This window comes from Anoplophora glabripennis, unplaced genomic scaffold (genome assembly GCF_000390285.2).
Source record: "Anoplophora glabripennis isolate ALB-LARVAE unplaced genomic scaffold, Agla_2.0 scaffold721, whole genome shotgun sequence".
NCBI classification, from domain to species: domain Eukaryota; kingdom Metazoa; phylum Arthropoda; class Insecta; order Coleoptera; family Cerambycidae; genus Anoplophora; species Anoplophora glabripennis.
In genome coordinates this window covers 102984-127229 of record NW_019416849.1, presented here as the reverse complement: position 1 = coordinate 127229, position 24246 = coordinate 102984, and the positions used below count along the sequence as shown (strand labels likewise).

Genomic DNA, 24246 nt, shown 5'->3' with positions numbered 1-24246 from the left:
AACTTTTTAAATGAACGATAGCTTCATTTATTTATTTAATAATAGTAAAATAATTCCGAAATTGAAATTTTAATTAATATTTCGTTTAACAATAATTTTTGTGACATTTTTGTAAATTAAAAAAAATTAAGTATAAAAGATGCATTTTTTCTGGGGTCAGGGCTATTCTACAAATTCGTAAATATGCCCATTCTTATTTTTTCATCGGGCTACCCCGGTTTAAAATAAAAAAACGATGAATAGAAGCCGAGATATTGCAAAATTTTACAGCGCGCATCAATTTGAACTTTGGATTTGTTTTCTTGCGCGCGCGACTCTCTTGGACAAGCTTCCCCCACCAACACGCTGCCAGCCGCCAGACAGTTTACTTAGCGAGTACCTTCTCTTTAAAGGGCTCATGAGTCGTTAATTTTCCACATTTTTCAATGCAATTCACGGGAAATCGTAGTTTACTTCATAAACTTTATTTTGCGAAAAATTCAAGTCTTAATGTTTATAAACAATTGCGCTACGATATTTTCAAAAAAAATTCTTATTGTGCAAAAACTATTGCACCTACAGCGCCCACTTTTGGCACACTTTTAAAGTATGACAAAACCCTCAACTTGTCATAGGTTTTATAAAATTTTAACAATAAATGCGATAGTTATAAACAAATTAAAAAATGGGCACTTTTCCTGTTTTTTTGCAATAACTTTTTTGTTTATTAACCGATTTTAATTTAACAAGTCTCATTTTGTAGATAATTTTACTCCCTTCAAGCTGTCTGAGAATCACTTTTCGCTAAAATTGATGGTTTTCCCTGCAAAGTGAAAAAACTGTTTTCCGCACTTATTTGTTTAAAGAGAAAAGTCAACTAATAAAATTTTTTGACCTACGAGATGAGAGATGTCTTGTATTATGTTCCTTTAGACAATTTTACAATAATCTCGCGGATAGGATCTTTTTCAAGTAAAAATTTAATTTGCTTGGCCTACATGTCAACAGAAAATTTAACGAAAATGTCGACTTTTTTAGAAAAGCATATTTTATTCTCACCGTTATATTCGACCCTCAACGTCTGGTCCTTATACATCTTCACCATCGGTCTATCTTGACACTCGAGGTACTTCTTGATAAAGCCCCTGGAGTCAACCAGAACGTCCTCCCAGACGTTCGTGCTCACCTCCATCACCAAGTGTACGCTGCTGAAACTGACGTACTGGGAATAGCCGATGTCGAAAAATATTAAGTACCTGTAGAAGAAAATTATCGAAAAACGTTCTTTCGAGACTACGCGACGTTTTCAACTTACCGGTACCTGTTCCCCTCGACAGGTTGCTCTGCCACGATACCGGGATAGAACGGGTCGTGCCTCGGCTTTTTAGCCTCGCCCAGTTCTTTAAAAACGGAAATCACTCTCGTGCCGACCGGCAGCCGCACCTTGCTGAAAGTCATGTAGGCCATATTCTTGCCCGTTAGCAGTCGTTCCTTCTGTTGCTTGAGCTCGATCAGCCTGTAGTGCGTCGTGTCGTAAGCCTGACCGTTGTAGGTGGAACCGGCGGGTATGATAGCTTGGAGACGCGCACGTATCCAGGAACCTTGCGAATTCTCTCGCACGATGTAGTAGATCTCCCCTGCAACGATAAATGGTCATACCAAACGCATACGATAGGCGTTAACTCACTCACCGACTTTAGGCGGCAGCCGTTCGATCGGGGAAATCGGGGGTAGGTCCTTGGGCGGTTCGGATTCGGGAGATTTCTCGTTAGGCGTCGGGACTTTGGGGCTGTTGGAGTTGCCGGGATCGTCTAATTCGACGTAGGAGACAGGTTTGTGGATGCGGGCGCTCTTTCTTGGACTCTCTGGAATCGCGTCTAAAAGAAAATTAAAATAAGTGGTTTCTAAAGTTACCGTTACCTTTTTTTTCGTACTTACCAACTTTAATGATCGTGTTCGGAGACTGCGTGTGGTCATCGGTGATTGACAGACCTTTTAACGATCGAAAATCGGGCCGGAACTGGTTGTACAAATTCAGTTGGATTCCGTCCAGCACTTGCCTTATTTCTTTAACTTTATGGGTCAAGTCGGTATAATCCTCTGAAAAAAATGTATAAACCATCTAGCCGATAAAAACTTTGTACATACCCTCCACTTTCAGGCACTCCTTTTTTAAATACTCCGTCTCTTTTTCAAACTGGCTTTCTACCTTCAACTGCACCAAAGTTTCCTGCAAAACGTCGTCGATATTCTGACAGATAAAATCGAAATTTTCTTTACTGATATAGTCGGCCAAATCCTCCCCGTCATTATCCTCGTCATCGCTGTCCTCGATTTGTAAGGTCTCATTTATAATAGGATAATCTACACCTAGTATCAATTCGCCTTCCTTGAGAGTCGTGCTAAGCTTATCGAAATCCTGGACGGATTTGGAATAGCAGTCCTCGCAGATCTCTTCTCTGCGATTCTTGGACCTTTTCACACGGTAGTACGACAAGCAAAAGTCTGGGGCCGGGAAGAAATCCGAACTTGCGCCGTTACACGCAGAATTCAAACATCGGATACTGTGCGGTTTATCCACAAGGTCTATTATTTCTTTCACTGGAGGCTCCCCTGTTTCATTAGTAGTGGAAATATCTGAAACATCGGTGATCTAAGACTTATTTGAACTAGGAGTCTGTTTTACCTTTCATCGGTTCGTCGTCGTCATCATCTAATACGACGACGTCAGGATCTTTGTTTTGGCTGGTGGGGTTTACTTCATCTGCTTTTGTATTGTCTTCATTGTCATTGTCAACAATTTTGATGGCCTCGCTTGTTGGCTCAACCAAGATTAGGTTTTCGTTCGGTGTCTCTGGTGTAGATGAACTATTTATCGTAAACGAAAAGTCGTCCGACTTACGTTCGATTATGGGCGCGGCAGGTAAATTATCTTCGATTTCCATAGCATCATCCTCTTCCATATCCATGATTTTTGTTGAGCAACAATTTACTTTTGATACAAAATTATTCAAAAGCTTTGTTGTATAAACATAACCTCAAAAATTACCGCTAAAATGTAGTGTTAATTTTTTAATACTTTATCTTATGTGTTCTGTGGAAGACTTTTATTCAATTGTTTTTGTTAAGTACTGTGTCACTTGCAGTTTATTTTAATTATTATTTTAATTGAACAAAATACTTTCAGCAGAAAACAAAAAATTTGCCTTTTAGTACAGAAGCAAACCATTGTTACAAAAGGGTGGGGGAAAAGTTTGTATAATCAGTTATATTATATTTATATAAATTATATTCCCTACAAAAAACATTGATTATGTTTTGTAAATATTTTGTGTTTTAGATATTTTCTTAATTGATAATCTACAGTTCGTTGGAAGAAAATAATATCCAAGTTAAGAACCACTTCTGACAGGAGCTCCCCCTACCCTTGACATTTACAAATAAACAACAATAAACCAAAACCGAATATTTCAACAAAACTACTTTTCAGTGTCAGAATTCCACGCCTTTTAAAGATTTCCGTCCTTAATTTGTTATTAAATTCTCGTAATTGATCAATGGCCGCATAAAAATGACCTGAATCTCGCTAAAAAAAAAACAAAAATCGCAGTGTTTTTAGGCCCCTTAACCTCGAGAAAATGTCATCCCAGTTCTCCTTGTCAGGCAGTGGTCGACAGCAGAAGAGATTCTCGATAGACGATGCTTTCGAAGAAGAAACTGACGAAGCTATAAAGGTATATGGGTCCACAGGTCCCAGATCACCAGTTTCTAACACCAGTAGGAATATATTGGGAGAGGGTGACCATGTCAACGTTAATATTGAGAACGGACGGTAAAACAATGCGTTTTCGATATGCCTTCACGTCCCTTACATATTTCTCTCATTTTAGAACTTACAAACTGGCGAATGATGCGTCGAGAGATAGTGACTCATTAATACAAGACTACTACGACTGTTCTAGTCAAGAGAACTTGCACCGATCCTGCTTTAAGCACCCTAAAGTAAGGGAGAACTGGCGAATGGTGTTGGCAGCAGCAACGTTACTAATAATAGGCATAGGTCTGTTAGCGACTGGTACCGTGACGTTATCGGAACCCAACTCAGGGTTGCAAGGGTCTGTGTTTCTGCTGGCGGGGTTCATATGCTTTGTGCCGGGGGCGTATCACGTCGTGTATATTTATTTGGCGGCTAAGGGGAAGAGGGGGTACCACTTTCACAATCTACCATTGTTCACGTAGAAATGTTTCACCGAGGCAGGTAAAATGGGTTATTAAAGCATTTTTATGAGTGTGTATTTACTTGTTTTTATGTGGTAAGTTTTTAAGGTTATCATTAACAGACGTTGAATGTATCGTAACAGAGATTGCAATATTTTCGTAATCGACTTAATAAGGTTAGCGTTTTTCTCTCTCCGGATGAATCATATTCTTGTATTGGACTTCTAAACCGTTACCATATGTCCGTCATCTCATGATCGGAAATTAATTGTTGATGTAATCCCCAAGTTGTTTGATTCTATAAAATTTGCCACGCCCCCGTTTTTGGGGTATTTGAACACAAATGATTTGATTTGTGGCCCTTTGAAGGCAGTTTAAGTTGACGATCGCTTGTAAATTTGTATTACAATGAGAATTTTTTTTCAAAAATAATTGTAACTTGTTCAAATACCTCAAAATATAGAGGCGGGGAAAATCCATAGTCTAGTAGCTCGTACATTATAATGTTGTTTTTGACTACTGCTCTTGATTGTAGTGGGCTATGACTAGACTCGTACAAATCAAATTTGCCATGCTAAATACTCATTGTTTAAATCTAGCAATTGTTTCCAGTTTCATAGCCTACTATACAAGCATTGTGAATTATTGTTCTTTAAGATCCTTAAACGTAAAGGTTACTGGTTCTGGTTTACTTGCCGCAGATCGATAATCAAACTTGATTACATTGGCTTTTCTCACGAAAACTGTAGTGGAGGCAAATGATTATGTATTTTACATATCTCCGAGTAGCTTCACCACTCTGTCACCAGTAGTTTCTCTACTCGAAAGGTCGACTTTTTTGAAAAGTTACTTTTTATGCGAGGAGAGTAAAAATTTTTTTTTATGCCAAAGGTGAATATATTTAGCACGCCAGCTTAAGGAATAATACATGCTTTTACGAACTTCTAGATGCCTTTCGTGAAGGGTTTTGTTGCAAGTTTTTTATTGAAGTCGTTATTTTTTTCTCGGCACCACTCGGGTAAAGAAAAAGTAGTCGGAAATGTTTTTGGTGTCGGAATTCGTTTTCGATCCATGGAGAAGAAAAATACGGCTTCGGTGAAAAATAAGATATATTCTTAGTATTAAAAAGATTCCAAATTAAATAATTATGTAATGCAATGCAAGAAAGGTAACAGTTGACTGTTTGAAATCAAAGGAAATTATTTTTTGACTGCGTTTTGTGAATATTTTTTTTTTTATTTAATTTTAGGTAAATTATTTTCATAATTCAACTTTAAGCTATTTAAAGTAGGATAAATTGTAACACTTAATATAAGTTTGAAATTCGAGCTTTAAAAACATTATATGTAAGCCAAGTCTTTTTTACTTATGTGTCACTGTATAACTATAAAAAACGTTTCAATAAATTTAATTTTTCTTATGTCTTAAGCCTATTTCATTGTCTTGATGATTTTTTGTAGCTTGCAGAGGGTTCCAGCTTCATTTTTTTAAAGAAAGTATGTCTATTTGCGTCCATTCATAAGAACATCTAAGCCAAGACATACCAACAATACAGTTGGATAACTATTTTGAGCCGTTTTAGGATTTCCTAACTTCAATTACAAAATATGAAAAATATCGTTTGGTAGGTCCCGTCTGATCTCCTAACTTAAATTACGAAATACGCCAAACCTCTTCTTAATTTTCTTCTGTTTATTATAAGCTGCATTGTGTGGTCTCGCAAATTTTTGAGAAATTAGTAACAATATAACACTTTTTTGCGGCTTCCGATACTTCCAGAGGCAAATATGACGTCCAGAATCGAACGACTATTGATATTTTGTGTGTCTGGTTTTATGATTAATTGCCTATAGCAACCGCGGTCCAGGTCCGGACCACAGAAGGTAAAATACTGGACCGCCAAAAATTTTTTGAAAGTATAAATTACTCGAATAAATTATTTAAAAAATATTTTTTACGTTTAAGTGCCAATGTTATCATTTTTTCTAGTATTTTACAATTGTGTGTGTTTTGAGTTTTTAATGGTTAGTAAGCAGATTAAATTCGAGTCCAAATTAAAATAAAAAATAAGAAATATGAATTTTTTTCTGGACCTCGTTAAAAATTTTCAAAAGTATCCGGACCCCACCTAAAATTACTTGCCAACGCCTGGCCTATAGTATACACAAACCTGGTCGAAGCATATTTCTACTATAGAAGTCGTATTAATTTATCGTAATGTCAGAATTTGTACTCCTTTTTTTGCCAACTTTAACAATATTTCGAAGCAGCTTTTGATAAAATACTATTTGATGCATAGTTGCGTTCTTTTTTACTTACCGGTACTCGTAGAAAACCTCTAATTTCCCAAATACAAAATTAATACTTCGCAACCTATCATAAATAACTTTTTTTTTGTTCAAGGAAACTCGTATACAGGGTGTTCCAATTAAAACTTCCCACCTTAAAAATATCGAAAAAAAAAAACAAAAAAAACTGTCGACTTTCTTTTCAATGGAAACATAGATATTGTTAAGTTTTGGTGTATCAGAAACTACCTCTTAGACAGGGGTAAGAAATACCCTTAAACTTTAAATGGCGTCATAGTTGAGCGACACCTCATTTTAAAGCTTTTTCAATTTTGCTCATGACACATTTTTTTTAAATTTTGTATTGGATACGACAATAAAATCATCTTTTAACGAATAAGACAAAATACCAATGAATGAAAGAATGTTACTTATTAAATATTCAAATTGGTTTCTCTCCGCTCCCATAAAGTAATATTTCCTTCACATTCAAATGAACATTTCGAAGCATTTTGGGCGTTTTCTGAGGACATTCTTCAACAATTCGCCGACGAGGCTCCTCAAGTGAGTTCGGTTATGTTGTATAAATTTTTGACTTTAAATGTCCTCATAGAAAAAATCTAAGGGCGTTAGATCTGGCAATCTGGGAGGCCACTCAATTGAACCTCTGCGTCCTATCCAGTAATTTAGAAAGTTCTGATTAAGATAATCACGCACAGCTATGGCATAATGTAGTGGAGCACCATCCTGCTGAAACCATACATCCTCTTCTGGCAAAGCACTGTCATTTTCAAAATTTTCAATCACGGGCGTCCCATTTAAATTGTCACTCAAAGATATTCAAGATTGCGTGAAATCAATGAGGTATTAGTGGTGGGGGGAGCGAATACACAGCTACTCCGATCTGAATTCTCGAGTTCAAAACTGCGACGCTCGGAAAAATTTCACTTATCTCAACTTCTAATGGACCATTTTCGATTTTTTTTTTAAATCGATGTCTCGCAACTTAAAAAATTCAGTTATCGTATTTTCAACTAAATTTTATTATTAATTATTGGACTTTTGACATGCCGATAAACAGTTACTTTAAAAAATGATTAATTTATTATGTTTATTTATTTACTATATTAATATTCACGACCAAAATGTTTGCATGTTGCACCAGGCACTAGTAAGTTTATTTAAATATTATAAAATTGTTTAAACAATAATTATTTAAATAAAAAACTGAAAATTGGTATTAATTTTTAGTTCTAAAAATCTTTCAAAAATTATTACTCGCATAAATTGTGAATAATTATAATTTTCCTTTTTTCCTTTACTTTTAAAATATTTATTTTTTATTTATATAAAAAAGTATAAGAATCTTTTGGATACTTGAATAAACAGTACACACTTTTCATGATTTTTCAAATTTTAAAATATTTATTTCAATTTTTATTTACATTTAATATGATAATTGAATTTTTTAAGTTGCGAGACATCGATTTAAAAAAAGATCATCGAAATTGGTCCATTAGAAGCTGAGATAAGTGAAATTTTTCCGAGCATCACAGTTTTGAACTCGAGAATTCAGATCGGAGTAGCTGTGTGTTCGCTCCCCCCACCACTGATACCTCATTGATTTCACGCGGTCTTGAATATCTTTGAGTGACATTTTAAATGGGACGCCCATGATGGCAAATTTTGAAAATTTATATCTGGAAAGTACTCGGAATGACAGACCTATTAGTTCAAAAAATAGGCCTTATACTCATAGTTTGCTGTAAATAAGGGTTAACTTTAATGGGCTATAACTCCGACAATAATGGGCAGATCATCAGGTTTTTTTTTTAAATACTCGTCTTTCCGAGTACTTTCAAACCATATTTTAAAACAAAAAAAGAATTGAAAAAACATTAAATTATTGCAATTGTTTATAAGCGTGAAAATTGCGAAAATGTTTAAACAATCACCACGGCTCACCTAAGCGTCCGATTTAAATTTTCCAAAAATCATTTTAAAGATTGAGAGCTCTTCTTTTTGTGGGGAGGGAAATTTTCAAGTATTCAAAGGCTTTAGATTTTTAGAAATTTGATTTTGAAAATTTTTTAATTTAAAACAAAAAAAAATTTAAACAATTATTATGTAAAAACTGTCAAACCGAATTGGATGAAATATGGTGTGATGATTCTACGTACTAAGAAGTTTAATTAGGAAAAGTATGAAGATCCTAGGTATTATTCAAGTGTCTGAAAAAAATTGACAAATAAACTTGCATTTTTGCAATTTTTTAAATGATTTTTCCGATTTTTGCAACAACAATAATTATTTTTTTGAATTGCAACCGACTCTATCTTGTTCAAAATTTAATTACAAAACTTTTTTTCCTCTTCCATTTTTGTCTAAAACGAATAGTTGCTTAGTAGTCGGCGAGAAATCCAAGAAAAAAATGAATTTTTTTGCTATTTTTGTTATAATTTTTTGCAATAACAATTAAGCCCACGTTTTTTTTATTTGTATAGAAAAATTATCATTTCTGATGTTATTTAGAAGTCGTTAAAGCAATAATCTCCGATCATATGCGTTTTACCCAACCCGAAACAGATACCGCCTGGACTATTGTTTTTATAAGGGTTGAAACTTATACATAAATAGCAGTAAAGAAATCTTAATTTAATATCACTATATGATTAAATTATTCCAAGTTGCTAAATAATATTTTTCAACATTATTTTTTAATGATTAGTCATAGGGGGTGGTTTTAGGGATTGACAATTTTCAATTCATCATAATTACTTAAAGATGATTTCAACCTATTACACGAATCGACGTTGAATCTACAATTCTATAATTATTTTCGAATAGTGGTAGTTTTCATCCCCTAAAAAATAAAAAGTAGAGGACAAGTAGAACCTAAATCCAAATTTTGGTGCAAATCGGTGCTGTTTGGGAAAATTGTACAGTAACGCCGTATTTTACCTTCAATGACTGGACTATGTAGAACAAACTAATTATTTCCACTTTTTCAAAATCAACATCTCTGGTTTTTTTGATTTTTTTTTAATTCCGATATCTTCCAGGCAGGAAGTTTGAATTGGAACACCCTGTATATATGTTCAATCATCAGTGTGTACATTTTTTCGTTAAAAAAATTACCGTTTTCAAAATAAATAGTGTTAAAACAGATGTTCAGATGACCCACAGCTCAATCGTTAACGGCAACGCGATGCTTGAGGGAGAAGAGCCAATTGAATCAGTTAATAAAGAACCACTGGCGAGTCGCCACGTGTTTTCTGTGTAAAGATTATATTTTCCATAACTTGCCTTGTAACTTTGTAACCCTAAATAAATAAAGATCATGCAAATGGCATAATTGGCGCCCCACGTTGGGCGCCAATTATGCCATTTGCATGATTTTTATTTATTCCTAAGCCTTTACATCAGAGGGAACTGGGTCGTCGTTAAATTAAAATGAAAACTGTAATCTGAAACATGTTTTAATTATTTTGGCTTAAAATACAAGCATGATATACAGTAACAAAATTTTAATTCAACTAATATCTTTTCGTCATATTTTACACAATTTGTACTTACAAAAGTTATCAAAGTTTATCGAATCATTTAAACACCTATACAATTTATTACATTGTCTGGAAAACGCCAAATGACGGGGGGAGACGCCCTAGAACGTCGGATTTACAAGCGCGACAATTTAAACAAAAAAAATTCCTCTACACATTCCGTCCGAGGACGGAAAGCGATTCGGGGACTGACAATACAAATTTAATGAAAACAAAATACAATTACACGTTTCTGAAATATTCCGCAAAATATACGTACACAGTTTTTTGTAACGTCCGTGCAACAAATATAGTAATGGATAAATGCATATTAAATAGGAGGATGACGAGAGAAAACAAACCGAAAAGGGGGAATCAGTTCAGGGATGGGGTGACGTTGTCGCACCAATTTACTTCTATGTTTGGCCACTTTGTTTGGAGAACGGTCAGCATGGGGTTCGATTCGCACACGGATTTCAGATCGGACTCCAGTAAGATGGCCGAACCGATGTGGTACTGCACCTGGAAAAAAATTGTTTAACATGCTACAAAGCGATCAAGTTTTGAATAACTAATGTTAACCCAGTTACTGTAGTTGGAAACATAGTAATACCTCCGAATTTTTTATAATTGCGTCGATTTTTTTCAAAATTAAGAATTATGCTCATCTTACCCCCCACTTCAAAACTTATATATGCACTAGGTGTGCTTTTTGTTCTTAGGGGGTGAAAACACCCCTTATCGAAAAAAAAAAGAAAAAATACAAATTTAAGTGTTTTATGTAATCAAATCTTTTTTATGTGTGCAGTATGAGTAATTTCATGTGCTATCTAACATGAAACTTAATGTATCCCAAATTGTCAACCCAGAAAAACCTTTAAAAACCACCCCTTTGGATGAAAATAATAAATTTTTTATTTTATCAAATTAAAATTGATTTCTTTATTAAAAAATCTTTTTTATCGATTGCAACTTTTCAACCCTTGAAAAATACCCCTTCTTTCGAAAATAAAATGAAAAAATATTATTGAAAGAGTAGAAGATAATTGATCATTTGTGCATTTGTAATTCGACTTAGATGTTTATAGCAATACTGTACAAAAATAAAGTTTTGGGTCAAACAATGAGACACAGTTTTTTTTTATTTTTTTCCGTAGAATTGAATGGTGTAATCAGTTTTTGAATGTTTTGTAATTTAAACAAATTATCAACAATTACTAAAAAATTCATTGCTGCAAGTAATTTTTAATTTTTTTGCACTTTTGAGCATGTTTTTGAACTGTGATTACAAATTTTTTTTATTTCCCCAAAAAGTATGTCAAAGCAAAAAAAATGATTACCGGCAGAACTCTGTACGATAATTTTTTTAAGTAGAATTTTTCCTTGAAAAAAAAAAGGTGTTTCAGGCCGAAAAAATGAATATCTCAAAAACTTCTTCATTTTTTTATCTAAAAAAATTTGAGGTTATTTAAGACAGAGAAAGGTATACTTTCACCAAGTTTCGTCAAAATTAAATTATTTTTACGGAAATGAAAATAAAAAACAAAAAATCAGAAAAAAACAGTTTTTCGCATTTTTCTCAGAAATTTTGCGGTTATGTTCAAAAGTGACCTCTACAAAAGTTGTCGATTTTTGCATGATCTACAACTTTTGTATTGGATACTTCTTTGTTTGACGTCAACTTTCACCAGAAATCCCAAATATACATTTTTTCATAACTTTTCAACCCCTCAAATCAACCCTCCGCCGCCCCTGCTCACGCATTTATTTTTTTAGATTTATAAGCCCTTTTACCATTTCCACTTATAAAAGTCCAGGTAACAATTTTTTTTTCTCCAAGTGTAATTTCGTTGGACTATTATTTTAGCTAAAAATGAGAGTTTGTGTTGCCAGAATTATTCTAGTGAAGGTAAAAACAATAAAAAATTTTACTTGATTTTGGTCATGAACAATAATATCAAATAAATAAGAACTCTATTCGTCCTATCGTCCTATTTTATTTTTATAGAAAATAATATTAGGTATTTAATAATATTATTAGGTATTTAAATAACAAAATAGATGCCGTGCGCCACACGTGTGCTGTTTGAAAAACCAATTGGTACAATCGTAAACGTAAAACACGTAAACTTATTTTTCACTATGAACAAACTGTTTTTTCAGCAGTATCTAGGTAGGTAAATGTAGGCAAACAGAATGTTAGTTATGTCCCTACGATGTTTTTAGGAAAACTGAATGAAATATTTTCAATCAGACCTTTTTATTTAAGTACTTTCAGTAATTTTAAAGAATAATTTTAAAAATCTTTGTACTCTATCGAGTACTTTTTGTACTTTTCGTAATTTAATATGTACTTTTTGTAATTTCTTACATACTTTTTGTAATTTTTGTAATTTACCAAAGAATTTGGTAAGTTTTATACTTTAATAGATAATTTCTGTATTTTTAAAGTAATTTTAAATTATAATGTCTCAAACGTACACCAAAAAGTACTTGTGGCACACCCCTCGATTTTAGAGAAATAAAAAATTAAAGCAAAATCTTCAGCAAAAATAAAGCTAAATTTTTTTACTCTTGTATTTTTTCGTACACTCTTTAATTTTTAAGTTACAGCGTAAAAATCGATTTTTTTTCAAAAATTTGAAAAATTTACATTTTCAAAAATTAAGTTTTTTTTTCGAAATCATGCTTTGTAAGTGAGCCAAAGACCCAGAACATATTCTTAGAACATAAATCAAGAAATCTGTAAATGGATTGCATTTAATTTTAATTCTGTCGCCAAAGGCACTGATTTGTTTATTAATCTTTTCTTAAAAAAAATGAGCCTATCATGTTATTTCGATCATATTTCCGTTAATTTTGATTCTAAAGACTTTTAAAACAGCTCATTTTAAAGGTTTTTCAAAGTACTTTAAAAAAGGTTCAAATAGTTTTTTTCCTAATATTTATTTATGGTTTTGGCGTTATTTAACGTTAACTGGTTCCAATTTAGTTTTTAGCCAACATATAATAATGTTTAAAAATTCATAACTCGGTTTATATTGCAATTAGAGCAAAACAGAATAAAGCCATTAGATTTGTTTTTTTATTACCTTTCTTTTTGTTCATTACAACTTTTTCGTTAAATCCAATGGTTTCAGAGTTATTTGCGAACTGTCCGAAAACAAGCACTTTTTCAGTAAAAAATCAACATTTTCAATGACGAATTACTCGGAAAATATTGGATTATCCAAAAAACTTTATATAACATTTGTTACTTAAAATTGACTCCTCTATCGATTCCTGTGGTTATTTTGGACGTAAAAATTTCCATCCCTGAGAAGGGGTTGGAACCACCCCCAGAGCAAAAGCACACTTCGGCACTATATAAGTTTTGTTCCTTGAGGCATTCCCCACATTCAGTCAAACCCTGAGTAACTGGACTATATTATCTCCGCCAAATTCAACCAATTTAATTAATTAAATAATTTACTAAAGTTTCATCACACTGCATCGAACACATCCAGGCATATTTAAAAAAATATATTTATTACCTGTCCTTTAACGTTGCTCTGGGCGAGACCATTGTAATGTATCAGCGTAAACATATCGGGAGTGGAAGACTCCTCCTTAGGAAAAAATTCGTCCATGAAAGCGTGCAACAAAATGATTCCCAAATTTTCCCCGTCCATCTTCTTCTTCATTATATTTACGCTGAAAAAAAAGGTACAGGTTATCTCAAAAAGGCATTTTAACGTCTCCGCTTACTACTCCAACTCGCTGACGAGATCGAGAGCACGCAGGACGTCCTGGAGTTTATCAGAACTGATGAAATTGTTGCCTTCCGGGTCGAAGCTCTTGAACACCCTCCGGGCCTGCTCGCTTTTCGTCTCCGGACTTACGAGCTTCCTTTCGTCACTGAAAAGGACTGCGGAAGCATCGTTAGGATTTTCTATGTGGAAAACGCATCGTTTCTTACCTGTTAGATGTGTATCCGATGCGACCACCCACACTGGATGGATGGGATTCTTGTAAAACGACCCGACGGTGCAGAACCTGTGATACTCCATTATCGTTATGAATCCTATTTGGCTCTGCTTCTCGATACCCCGCAGCTCTAAAAGATCGAACGTCACTCAAACGTCAAACATAAGACTCTCGGACTCTTGCTAACACCTTAGAGGGGTTAAATTTCACTGAAATCGTTAAATGGAACGTGCTACTTACTTAATCCACCGACGTCTTGGTCGTGGTCCCATACGTAGGTTGTCGCCCTCCCGGTGATCATCAGATTGATAAGAGATTGACTACCGTAACCATAAGTCTCGTCTATTAAAGGGTCTTGGGTCTCCGATTCCGATTTTACTTGTTCCAGACCCTGAAATTATACAATCAATTTCGGACGTGTTAATTTTTTACGTGGAATGCAGACAAACCTTGGAAGCTATCACAGAATACAAGAACAGGAGGACGCCGTACTGCGCTTTGAGTTTCTCAATATTCTCGAAATAATACTTGACGACGTCGTCCATGCAATGGAAACAATGCACCCTCAACTCTTCGTGGAACCTGAGGGGGTCTGTAATTAGAGAGGAATAGAGGCTCTTGGGGGAACCGAGCATGGAATTGTCATTTTTGTCCCCATTAAAATCAGACGCACTGACGGAATCACTAAACGTACTATCTAAATAAACTATGTAATACTTTTGGCTGGTACACTGTCCCAAGATTTCACTGAGAGCATTGATCAGAAAATGGTTCTGTATTTCGAGGTTGACCTAAAAAGGTTTCGGGTTAGGTTCTCATCGTGGCGTAAATGCCGACTTACTTTTTCCCTAAAGGATAGATCTTTGTATTCTAGGAGCAGGTTTTTTATTATGAAGGCTTGGACGGGGGCAATTATTGCACAGGGCCCTCCCTCCGACTGTTCCAAAGCACTTTTTTCATTACCGCTGAAATAGAAACCTAAAAATTGAAACGAGTTCTGTGAATTCGACTATTGCAAATTTAAAAATCAAATAACGCGCAAATGCGGCGCAATTACAAAAATTTACCTTGTGACCACCTTTTGAAAATGTCTGTCTTTATCTCGCTCCCCCATAATAAATTTTTGATGCCTAATAACTCTTGCTCAATGGCAGAAGGTAAAGTTTCCGCCATTGCAAAGTAAATACACACAAACTTCTTAAATTTATAATTTGTTACAATATTTTATGAATATTTAAGGTTATAATAAATTGACATCTCCACTATTTTCTTCATACTACCAACACTAGAAAGAAAAAACGAAAAACTGTCGTCACTATGGGAACAACCGCAAATAAAAATACACCAGATTAATTATTATCGTCCGTTCCACGAATCCAAAATAGTAATAAAAATAAAGGAGACCGAAAATATATTTTTTTAATGACGTTACAAAACCTCTCTTCTGTTATAGCAATCTAAAAATAAAACTAGCACATTAGTCTCATAAGTTACCATTATTTCAATACATTTTTCAAATTACTCTGTGAAAATATCTATTTCATGCATAATATTTAAATTTGGGGATTATTTATCACAGTCTTAAGTAAGTTAATAATTTAAGCTAAAAAATAATAGTTTATTTACTTTCATCTTAATTTTTGTAAAACGGTAACCGTATTGATTTGACAAATCTATTTTTAGGGCCTATACAGCAGCAGTTCCAAAAATTGTCTAGAGTTACAGATTTCTGTAAAACTAATTTATTGTATTTGTAAATCATGGATCAAGTTGAATACATAAAATCTAACAAAGGGGGTATTAAAATTATCTACAGGGGCTACATGTACACTGTGCACAAAAATAAAAAATGCGGTGGCATCCGCTGGAGGTGCGCCCAAAGAAGTTTAAATTGCAAAGTACAGTATATTTTCATTGGCAAACAGAAAATATTTTAATTTTTTTTTAGGGAAGTATATCAACGAATCCGTCTGGATTTCCCCTTATAAATATGCCCCATAATCATTTACCAGATCATCAGTCTATAGCCATAGCAAGGCACAAATTTGAAAATAATTTAGATGGGCATTTATTTTCAGATTTAGTAGCCTTGGCGTCAGCGACTGGTAAGAAAATTTGGTGTTTTAACCTTGTACTTTAGCTTTAAAAATATTATTTCTGTTGTCAATTAGATTTATAATAACCATGGCTTAACATAAATTTTCTACGCATATTTCATACATTTGGTCAAAATCGGAAAAGTTTTGGGACTGCAGTCTATAAGTGTTTGATGCTTGTTCGCGTTTTATTATTTTACAAGCGTTGTTGTGACAGTTTATTGTTGTCGTGGAGTTGTTAAGAACAATGTTCTCAGATATAAACAACCGACCTGATCAGCGCCTCAACGAATAACGTCTAACAACAAAGTGAAACCTTAAACAATTATTAAATTGCATATTATTTGTATGGTAAGGTTATGTCCGTCTAGGTATAACAAACTGAATGCATTTATTTGCCTGCAGGCGCACTCACCTTAGTTAGTATCGTAACTGGCAAATATTGCCTCTAATTTTATGTTTATCGATTTATTAAAATGATGGTATTTATCCGATTTTGTTATTTCACGTAAACATGTTTGGAACCGCAGAGTTATGTTTTAACTTTTGCTCCACGGCTTACTTGTGTAGGCTTTCAAGTTCAGAATAGTTTTACGGTGGCGATGCATTGTTAATTACATTTGTGTAAAGTGATACAACTTATAGTTCCCTGGGATTAACTACTATTTTTTCCTTTGTTAACGCTGGTGTTGGGGAAAAAATAGCAAAAACTTGTTCCGGTGCGGTACTAGTGCTAAACAACATGGCCGATATGGGCAGTAAATACGATTTCTGCGGAATGAAAAAAGTTAGGAAAAGCAATTTCTCTCCAGAAGAAATAGAAGCTTTGATCTCGACGGTGGGTAAAAATTACCACGTTTTATACGGAGAATTTGCGAAACGAGCGGTAAACAAGCAGGCGAGACACAGAGTTTGGCTGGATGTGACAAAACAGGTCAATAGGGTTAGCCTCGAGAGACGGACCTTACAGGAAGTCAAAAATAAGTGGAAAAAGTGCCAACATTTGTATAAAGAGCGGGAATCCTCGGAAGACATCGGTACGTTATTTTTGAAAAAAAATCAGTACAAATTCTCCCTTAATTCCAAATTTTCTTTTTTTTTATTTAGTTTTACCGAACGTTTGGGAACCGCTGACTTCATTAAAAGGTTTGTTCATGAGTATTGACATTTGTCGTGGCGCGAAATTCAAATTTGTAAACAAGGCAAATGAATGCATTTAACGAATATTCCTCGGACGTACCCTTACCGTAACCTCTTCCCTAGATCCAATATGAAAAGCAAAGCTAAGCACCGGGGTAACAAAAACGGTAAAAGGATAAAAATAAGGCAGTGCACCAGTTACGAACCAGACTTTAAAAAGGCGGTCGTTTTGTACGCCGAACAAAAGAGCACGAGCGAGGCCAAAAGGCGATATGGGATCAGTGAATCGAACATCAGGCGGTGGAGGAGGCTAAAAAATGAAATTTTAGAGAAGGCCTCGCAGGCAAAGGCCACCAGAAAGTCTACTCGTTCGACGAATACGTTCGAAGGCTCTCTGGAGGAATGCGATTCGTTCGACTTTTCCAGCAGCCTAGGTACTCTAGTTTAGTCATTCGCCTTGTTTTCTAAAGGTAGACAAAGTCAGTCACCCCAGTGAAACGCCTTGACAACCGAGGCAAGTTTTAAATTCAACCGAACGCTATTTCAGATTCCATGCCTCTGGAGCAGCGGCTGAAGGCGCCACAGGAACAAGAACCGATCCTTCAGAGTCAACCGTTATCGCCGACCAAACTAAAAGTGACCCGACAGTCCACGAAGCCCCCACAGCCCTCGCCGAAGCCCAGGACGCCCGAACCTCCCAACGAGGAAGTTTGTTTGAGATGGAACAGTCACCATTCCAACATGCAGAGCTCCTTCCCCAGCTTGCTGATGAGAGAGCAGTACGTCGATGCTACTTTGGTTGCGGAAGGGCAATGTTTAAAGTGCCACAGGGTACGTTTCCGATGTTTAACGTAACGAAATAAAATATTAACGCCCTTTCTTTTTTTAGCTCATTCTCTCGTCTTGCAGTCCTTATTTCGAGGAGGTTTTGAGCGGCATCAGCCCTTTTCAGCACCCGGTACTGTTCATGAAGGACATCCCGTTCTGGGTGTTGAAATCGCTCTGCGATTTCATGTACGCCGGGGAAGTGCACATCTTCCAAAACAAACTAGAAGAGTTATTGGCGGTTGCGGAGACTTTAAAGGTACGTTTTAATAGATAAAAAAAAATGCATTAGAAGACGTTTTATCGGTAGATCAAAGGTCTGGCTGGTAAAATGGACGGGTCCAACGAAGACGTGAAAACCGCGGACTCCGCCAAGACCTTAAAAGAAGAGAAGAAGGAAGAAAAGGAAGTAAAAGAGAAGAAACGGAACTCGCAGCAGGTGGAGCCTTCGCCTAAAACTAGTTCAAAAGCCCTGAGATCTGCGCATCCGTCGAAAAAGTCTGAGAAGATCAGCAAAGAGCCGCTGAATAAGGAGGGCATATTGGACCCGTTGGACCTGCTGGAACCCGTCTATGAAGAAGTGACGAAGGAAAGTGCGCCGCCGAAGGTGAAGGAAGTCAAGAACATTCCCTTCAAGAAGGGCAAGTTGAAGAAGAGGAAATTTTCGGAGGAACGGGAAGAGGTAAGTGGGGATTCGGTCGTTATACTGGGCGTTTCACGTAAGAAGACATAGAGCAGGGCATAGAGGAAACCAAGACGGTTTAATGAACACTTCAGTTGCATCGTTTATTTGCTCGGGAGTGTCAAAATTGACATTAAATTTCTTTCGAATAATTCCACTGTTTCAATGAAATTGAAAAATAATAGTCCAAGCATTATAGAGAAATGCTTACAGAAATTATTACCTGGGCAAAAAAATATGACCGTATAGAAAATTAAATTTTAAATTAAGTTTCTTGTTCGTTAAACTCGATCCAAAGTGGCGAACATGGTTAAAAAAATTTCAAAGTTGCAAAAAACGGTTTTTCTAAAATAACTAAAAAATATAGCACCGATTGAAAAATTTTAAATGAGAAAGTTGTAGGTTTTAAAAAGATCTATCGACTGATTTTTTGTAAGTATCGATTGTTTTGTTACTTTTCGAGATATATCGAAAAAACCGTTAAAAATCTTCTCTTTTCTCTTCTTCTATAACTCGTTTACATTTACGTGCCCCTTTTTGCTATTTACTGCAAGCATAGCCCGCGGCAAGAGTATATTTTTGAAAAATTTAAAAACATTAATTATTTTTTCGAAATATATTGATTTTTTGAAAAGAAGGCGCTCTTGAAAATTGGCTAAATCTTCTCAGCGGATAGCCCTACAGTAACGATTTTCGGTTTATTTTCTTCGTAAAGAATTATATTATTATGCTGTTAAAAAATGTTAACGATTTTATTAATTTGACTGAATTTATTTAATGACTATAATATTCGTGTTTAGCTACCCCGGATTAAGTACGAAAGAATTTTTGTACGTGGTCCAGAAGCCAAGATATCAAAGATTTTGCAAGCGCGAGCCATTTAGACTGCACGTAAAAAATACAAAAATTATCTCGGCACCAGAAGGTCGTAGAAAAACATTTTTTTTAAATTCATGAAAAAATGTCAGCAGTTTCTTCCTTTAAAAGTCAATTTCATAAAATAAAAATTGAAACATTTATTTGAAAAAAACATACCCAAAAAAAGTGCAACATTTTCAGTCATATTTTGGTCCTTAAAATTAAAAAAATCGTCAAAATTTTTTAACAGCATGATAATATGACTCTTTACGAAGAAAATAATCCGAAAATTGTCACTGTAGGGCTATCAGCTGAGAAGATCTAGCCAATTTTCAAGAGCGCCTTTTTTTCAAAAAATCGATATATCGAAAAATAATTAAAATTTTTTAAATTTATCGAAAATGTACTCTTTTGTCTTGCCGCGAGCTATGCTTGCAGTAAATAGCAAGCGTGGGAAAGTAGATGTAAACGAGTTATAGAAGAAGAAAAATGAGATTTTTAATGGTTTTTTAGATATATCTCGAAAAGTAACAAAGCAATCGATACTTACAAATAATCAGTCGATAGATCTTTTTAACCCTTTTGCTGCGCAATACGTCTGAACGTAGCTACCGTGCCGTGCGCGATTGTTTATCGCGTGCGAATATATACGTCTGGAGCAGTTAGACCACTTATAGTTTTACATTATGTTGTGTTAAATTACGATTTACGATAAATTTTAAGATTTTATTTTGAATAAAATACAGTATATGTACTAAATAGAAACTGAAAGAAACATGAACAATCTTGGTACTATTACCAGTACCTCTTTCCATAAAAATATTTGCCACAATCGGTATAAGCTCGCCCGCAAAAATTCGCCTTACCAATTGCAATAACCGAGTCACTATGCGCACGGTTGCGAATATATACGGTTTGAGCAGCCTGATCCAATTTAACTATTCATGCGAATTTATCCGTCTGGAGCAGTTTGAGCCCTATAAATTTTTAGCGAATATATACGTCTGGAGCAGTGAAAGGGTTAAAACCTACAACTTTCTCATTTAAAATTTTTCGATAGGAGCTATATTTTTTTAGTTATTTTAGAAAAACCGTTTTTTGCAACTTTGCGATTTTTTTAAACGATGTTAGCAATTTTGGATCGAGTTTAAAGAACAAGAAACTCAATTTAAAATTTAATTTTGTATACGGTCATATTTTTTTTGTCCAGGTAATAATTTCTGCAAATTTAACATTAATCCGTGACAGAATGCTTGGACTATAATGCTTTTTGAAGTTCCGAGACTCGTAATCGAATACAATTACCTCTCTGTGTCGTATCTTATGCGGAAATCTCTGTACATATCAGTTGTAACACCTCACGTTTTTCGGTAGTCGCCCCCTCCACTTTTCCTCTCGAGGAAAGGTACCAGATCCAGGCCCAACGTAAAGATTCCAAAATACTACCACACCCATTACGAACGTGTCTCCGAATCCACCATAGTGAGAGAACCGCACACCCAGCAACCGGATCCCTTGTTCCAACTGGAAGAAATCAAATCGGAGCCGTTGGATATGGAAGACGACGTCATCGAGATAGAAGATAACGTTATAAGCTTCTCGGAAGTGTCGGAAATGCCGTCGCACGATGAGGAAATCATCGGGAATTACGACAGCCCCCTGGTAAACTTAAACGACAAAGCCAAGGAAGACGGACCGTCTCCGTTTAAGAAAATTAGTCTGGTCGCACAGCCAGTCATAATGAACATACACAGCATCGCCGAGAAGACGTCTAGTACGGTAAAGATCGTCGATGTCGCACAGCTAAAGGGCACAGTGGAGAGTTTGGACAAAAACGACCCGTTGGAAGCGATATCTGACGATAAAGCAGCGGAAGATCCTTTGGATTTTGTTAGTGATAACTCACAGAAGGGTACAGATGGTATAACGATAACTAACGTGCAGAGCATGGCCGATATAGAAGAAACGGAGGAAAAATCACATGATAAAACCGTTGAAGACGAGGAGAAAGAGCCACAAATTGAAAATGTCGAGGAAGAAAAAGCTTTGGACGAACCGAATTGTGAAATTGACGTTGAAAGTGTCGCGAACGAAACTGAAACCCTCAGCACAGCAGAAAAGTCAGATGACAGAACTCTTAACATCGTAGAGAACGATACCGCGGAACTCGCAAAGTCCGACGATGAGAAGGAAACTGAAAATATCCCAATTTCGGAAATTCTTCAGGATAACGTAGTCACAACCGATGGCGAATCTGCAAAGGAAAGTAGCAACGCAACCACCACAAACGAAGAAAATGAAGTTACACGGACGGAACCCGAAGAAGAGCAAATCGTCAACAATAGCGAGGCGGATTCGGAAGAAAACAGCGTGGAACCCGGTTTCCACATAGCGAAAGTCGCAAGAGAACAATTCTCCCTCACCGAAGAAGGTACGAACGACGTGAAGGAAGTGATAAGCGAGGACTGTGCCAGTGAGTTGGGCTTTCAGATAACGAACGTTGTTAGCGGGCAAATCGAGGACTCGGATCAAAACAGCACTCCCAACGACGTGAATAGCGGTGAATTGGGGACGTTTTCGAATCACTTGGAGGAATTCGAAGCCGAGGTTCCAGAACAAAAGGAAGTGAAATCTACGACGCCCGTGTCGGGCGATTCGTTGAGCGAGGAGACGCGGTTCCTGGCCGAGTCCTTGGAGAAGCTCCTCGACAAGTAACTGTCGTTCTTTGAGCGGCATTTTGCACATAGCTTAGGTGGCGATGTTGTCAGTGTTGTACATAGGTTTATTTAAGCGGTAGAGATAGTTTTTCTTATTTTATTCATTGTTACAAGCGTAGTTAGGTGTCATGGACTGGCCGACACAAAGGGAATGGGAATTTTTTTTTAGAAATATTGCTGAAAACTCAGGTACACTCAGTCCTAAGGAAAATAAAGAAAAAATCATGTTTGTAAGGTAAAACGGAAAAATAAAGTTATTTACTAGTTTTTTCGCCTTCGAATTTACGGAAAGTCATTTTTAACGACCCTGTATATATGTAAAAGGAGGCGGAGGGTAATAATTCTTATATCACACCCTAAACAATGTCTTTATTTATCTTGTAAAAATTTTTTTTTGTTTGAGCAGTAAAATATTTGCAGTACTTCATACAGGGTGTGCCAAAAAAGACCAATCTGGGCACCGCGGACCTTTGGCGTCAAAACAATGTTAAGGAAGTTAAAAAAATGATAAATCGAAGGTTTATATCTGAGATCAGTAGATTTTTGAGGTTCATTAGGCAAATCGCCCCCCAATTTCATCATTCTGCATCAAACGCCTTCAGAGACGTTTTAAAAAAAGTTGAAAATTTTTTAAAATTTAAACATCCCAAGCTGCGCTCATTTGTTTTTCGATCCATATATGTCAAATTGAAAGTACTATCTTGAAAATAGTCAATTATTTAGAGAAAACGATTCTGAAAGTTAACTTTTACTATAATCATATTTTAATCCTGGAGTCTGTCGTTAGGATTGGCCTTTTTTCCGGTACTCGCTTCAGTGATTATTATAAACGACTTTTTCCGTTTGCCCACTAAAATATTTGCAGTACTTTATATACAGGGTGAGCCCAATTATTTTAGTTCACTTGAGGTTACAAATGAACTCAATTGTGTAAATTATTACGTATATTAAGTTAAATATAGAGTGTGATGTTTTAATAGGAAGCTGTCGTCAAAGCAAAACCCATCACGTGAGCATTTCGTTCTTTTGTACATAAATTTTCAAAGTTCCTGTGCCAATCCATTCCGCTTTTTGTTTTTTGTATTGGTCAGCGTAGAGCGAGTATGAAAATAAACTTTTATTTCGAAAAAAGCCGATTCCCGACCAATTTTATTTGCTACCCTTCCTTTACGAATACAGGATGTTTGGAAAAGTTGGGACAAAATTTAAGGGGGTGGAAGTAGAGCCAAAAATAGTAAAAAAAGTTCCAAAGGGGTCTTATCGTATGGATATTTTTTAAAATAACTTTTTTTCTGATTAAGATAACGGAATGAAAATTGTATGTAATACTCGTACCATAAGGGTCTTTAACTACCATAAGTTTTATCAAAACCGGTTATAAATAAAGATAGTTTTGTAACTACTCAACAGAAATTTAAAAATTTTTTTTTATTCCTTTGAATTATCAAGCAAATATTATTTTTTAATAAATTGGACTTTTGAAGAAAAAATGTATCTACTTTTTTTCGAATTCTGCGTAGTTTAGTCAGAATTAATTATTTTTTAAATAATGTATGGCTCAAAACAGTAACTTTTTTTAACATTTTCACATAGTAGGCATCTTTCATAGTGACAGTTTCATTGTAATGATTGTCACTTTCGCGAATTTCGCAGAATTCGAAAAAATAAGTAGCGACATTTTTTCTTCAAAAAAGTCCAATTCATTAAAAAATAATATTTGCTTGATAATTCAAAATTAAAAAAAATTGAAAAATTTCTGTTAAGGGTAGTTACAAAACTATCCTTATTTATAACCGATTTTGATGAAACTTATGGTAGTTAAAGACCCTTATGGTATGATTATTATGTACAGGGTGATTCACTATATTTTGACCCCCCTTTAACTTTTTTGTTTTAAGAGTTATAAAAAAATATGAAATATAAAAGTTGCACGAT

At 35.2% G+C, this 24246-nt stretch overlaps 4 protein-coding genes across 7 annotated transcripts in view; 2 read left to right on the top strand and 2 right to left on the bottom strand.

Moving 5' to 3' along the window:
- The window catches only part of LOC108909991 (histone-lysine N-methyltransferase eggless), a 28942-nt gene extending 25759 nt beyond the window's left edge, over positions 1-3183 (bottom strand). The window contains exons 1-6 of the mRNA XM_018714475.1: positions 2666-3183; positions 2128-2616; positions 1918-2079; positions 1671-1856; positions 1295-1616; positions 1039-1235 (exon numbers count right to left, since the gene is read on the bottom strand). Of these exons, the coding sequence (XP_018569991.1) occupies positions 1039-1235; positions 1295-1616; positions 1671-1856; positions 1918-2079; positions 2128-2616; positions 2666-2948 (1639 nt within the window). The 5' untranslated portion in view covers positions 2949-3183. The remainder of the gene's footprint in view (positions 1-1038; positions 1236-1294; positions 1617-1670; positions 1857-1917; positions 2080-2127; positions 2617-2665) is intronic.
- A 241-nt stretch (positions 3184-3424) lies between these two features.
- LOC108909983 (transmembrane protein 134) lies at positions 3425-5586 on the top strand. Its single transcript, XM_018714465.1, has 2 exons — positions 3425-3811; positions 3870-5586. The coding sequence occupies exons 1-2, from the start codon at positions 3618-3620 to the stop codon at positions 4216-4218; spliced, it is 543 nt and encodes a 180-aa protein (XP_018569981.1). The 5' UTR covers positions 3425-3617; the 3' UTR covers positions 4219-5586.
- A 4372-nt stretch (positions 5587-9958) lies between these two features.
- Positions 9959-15258, bottom strand: LOC108909982 (ubiquitin carboxyl-terminal hydrolase MINDY-3 homolog). The gene is made up of 8 exons (XM_018714463.1): positions 15061-15258; positions 14835-14971; positions 14443-14784; positions 14234-14384; positions 13986-14123; positions 13775-13934; positions 13561-13720; positions 9959-10549 (listed from the first exon to the last, which is right to left on the bottom strand). Exons 1-8 carry the CDS (start codon positions 15164-15166, stop codon positions 10403-10405), a joined length of 1341 nt encoding a protein of 446 aa, XP_018569979.1. The 5' UTR covers positions 15167-15258; the 3' UTR covers positions 9959-10402.
- Positions 15259-16262: 1004 nt separating this feature from the next.
- LOC108909989 (longitudinals lacking protein, isoforms F/I/K/T-like) lies at positions 16263-23447 on the top strand. 4 transcript variants are annotated; one of them, XM_018714473.1, is made up of 6 exons: positions 16263-16440; positions 17353-17663; positions 17777-18060; positions 18119-18313; positions 18365-18736; positions 20969-23447. In XM_018714473.1, the coding sequence occupies exons 2-6, from the start codon at positions 17360-17362 to the stop codon at positions 22307-22309; spliced, it is 2496 nt and encodes an 831-aa protein (XP_018569989.1). In that variant the 5' UTR covers positions 16263-16440; positions 17353-17359; the 3' UTR covers positions 22310-23447. The 4 variants fall into 4 exon arrangements, with proteins under 4 accessions (XP_018569989.1, XP_018569988.1, XP_018569987.1 ...); XM_018714472.1 differs by lacking the exons at positions 16263-16440; positions 17353-17663 and adding exons at positions 16590-17126; positions 17197-17235; XM_018714471.1 differs by lacking the exon at positions 16263-16440 and adding an exon at positions 16590-17235.
- Positions 23448-24246: the final 799 nt, after the last annotated feature.

Coding starts and splice junctions, on each gene's coding strand:
- LOC108909983 (XM_018714465.1), top strand. CDS start 3,618: ATGTCATCCCAGTTCTCCTTGTCAGGCAGTGGTCGACAGCAGAAGAGA. Junction 3,812..3,869: donor GTTAATATTGAGAACGGACG/GTAAAACAATGC, acceptor CTCTCATTTTAG/AACTTACAAACTGGCGAATG.
- LOC108909982 (XM_018714463.1), bottom strand. CDS start 15,166: ATGGCGGAAACTTTACCTTCTGCCATTGAGCAAGAGTTATTAGGCATC. Junction 14,124..14,233: donor CCAAGACGTCGGTGGATTAA/GTAAGTAGCACG, acceptor TCGATCTTTTAG/AGCTGCGGGGTATCGAGAAG. Junction 10,550..13,560: donor AGAGCAACGTTAAAGGACAG/GTAATAAATATA, acceptor ATTTTTTTCCAG/GTGCAGTACCACATCGGTTC.
- LOC108909989 (XM_018714471.1), top strand. CDS start 16,832: ATGGCCGATATGGGCAGTAAATACGATTTCTGCGGAATGAAAAAAGTT. Junction 17,236..17,352: donor ACCGCTGACTTCATTAAAAG/GTTTGTTCATGA, acceptor CCTCTTCCCTAG/ATCCAATATGAAAAGCAAAG. Junction 17,664..17,776: donor CGACTTTTCCAGCAGCCTAG/GTACTCTAGTTT, acceptor ACGCTATTTCAG/ATTCCATGCCTCTGGAGCAG.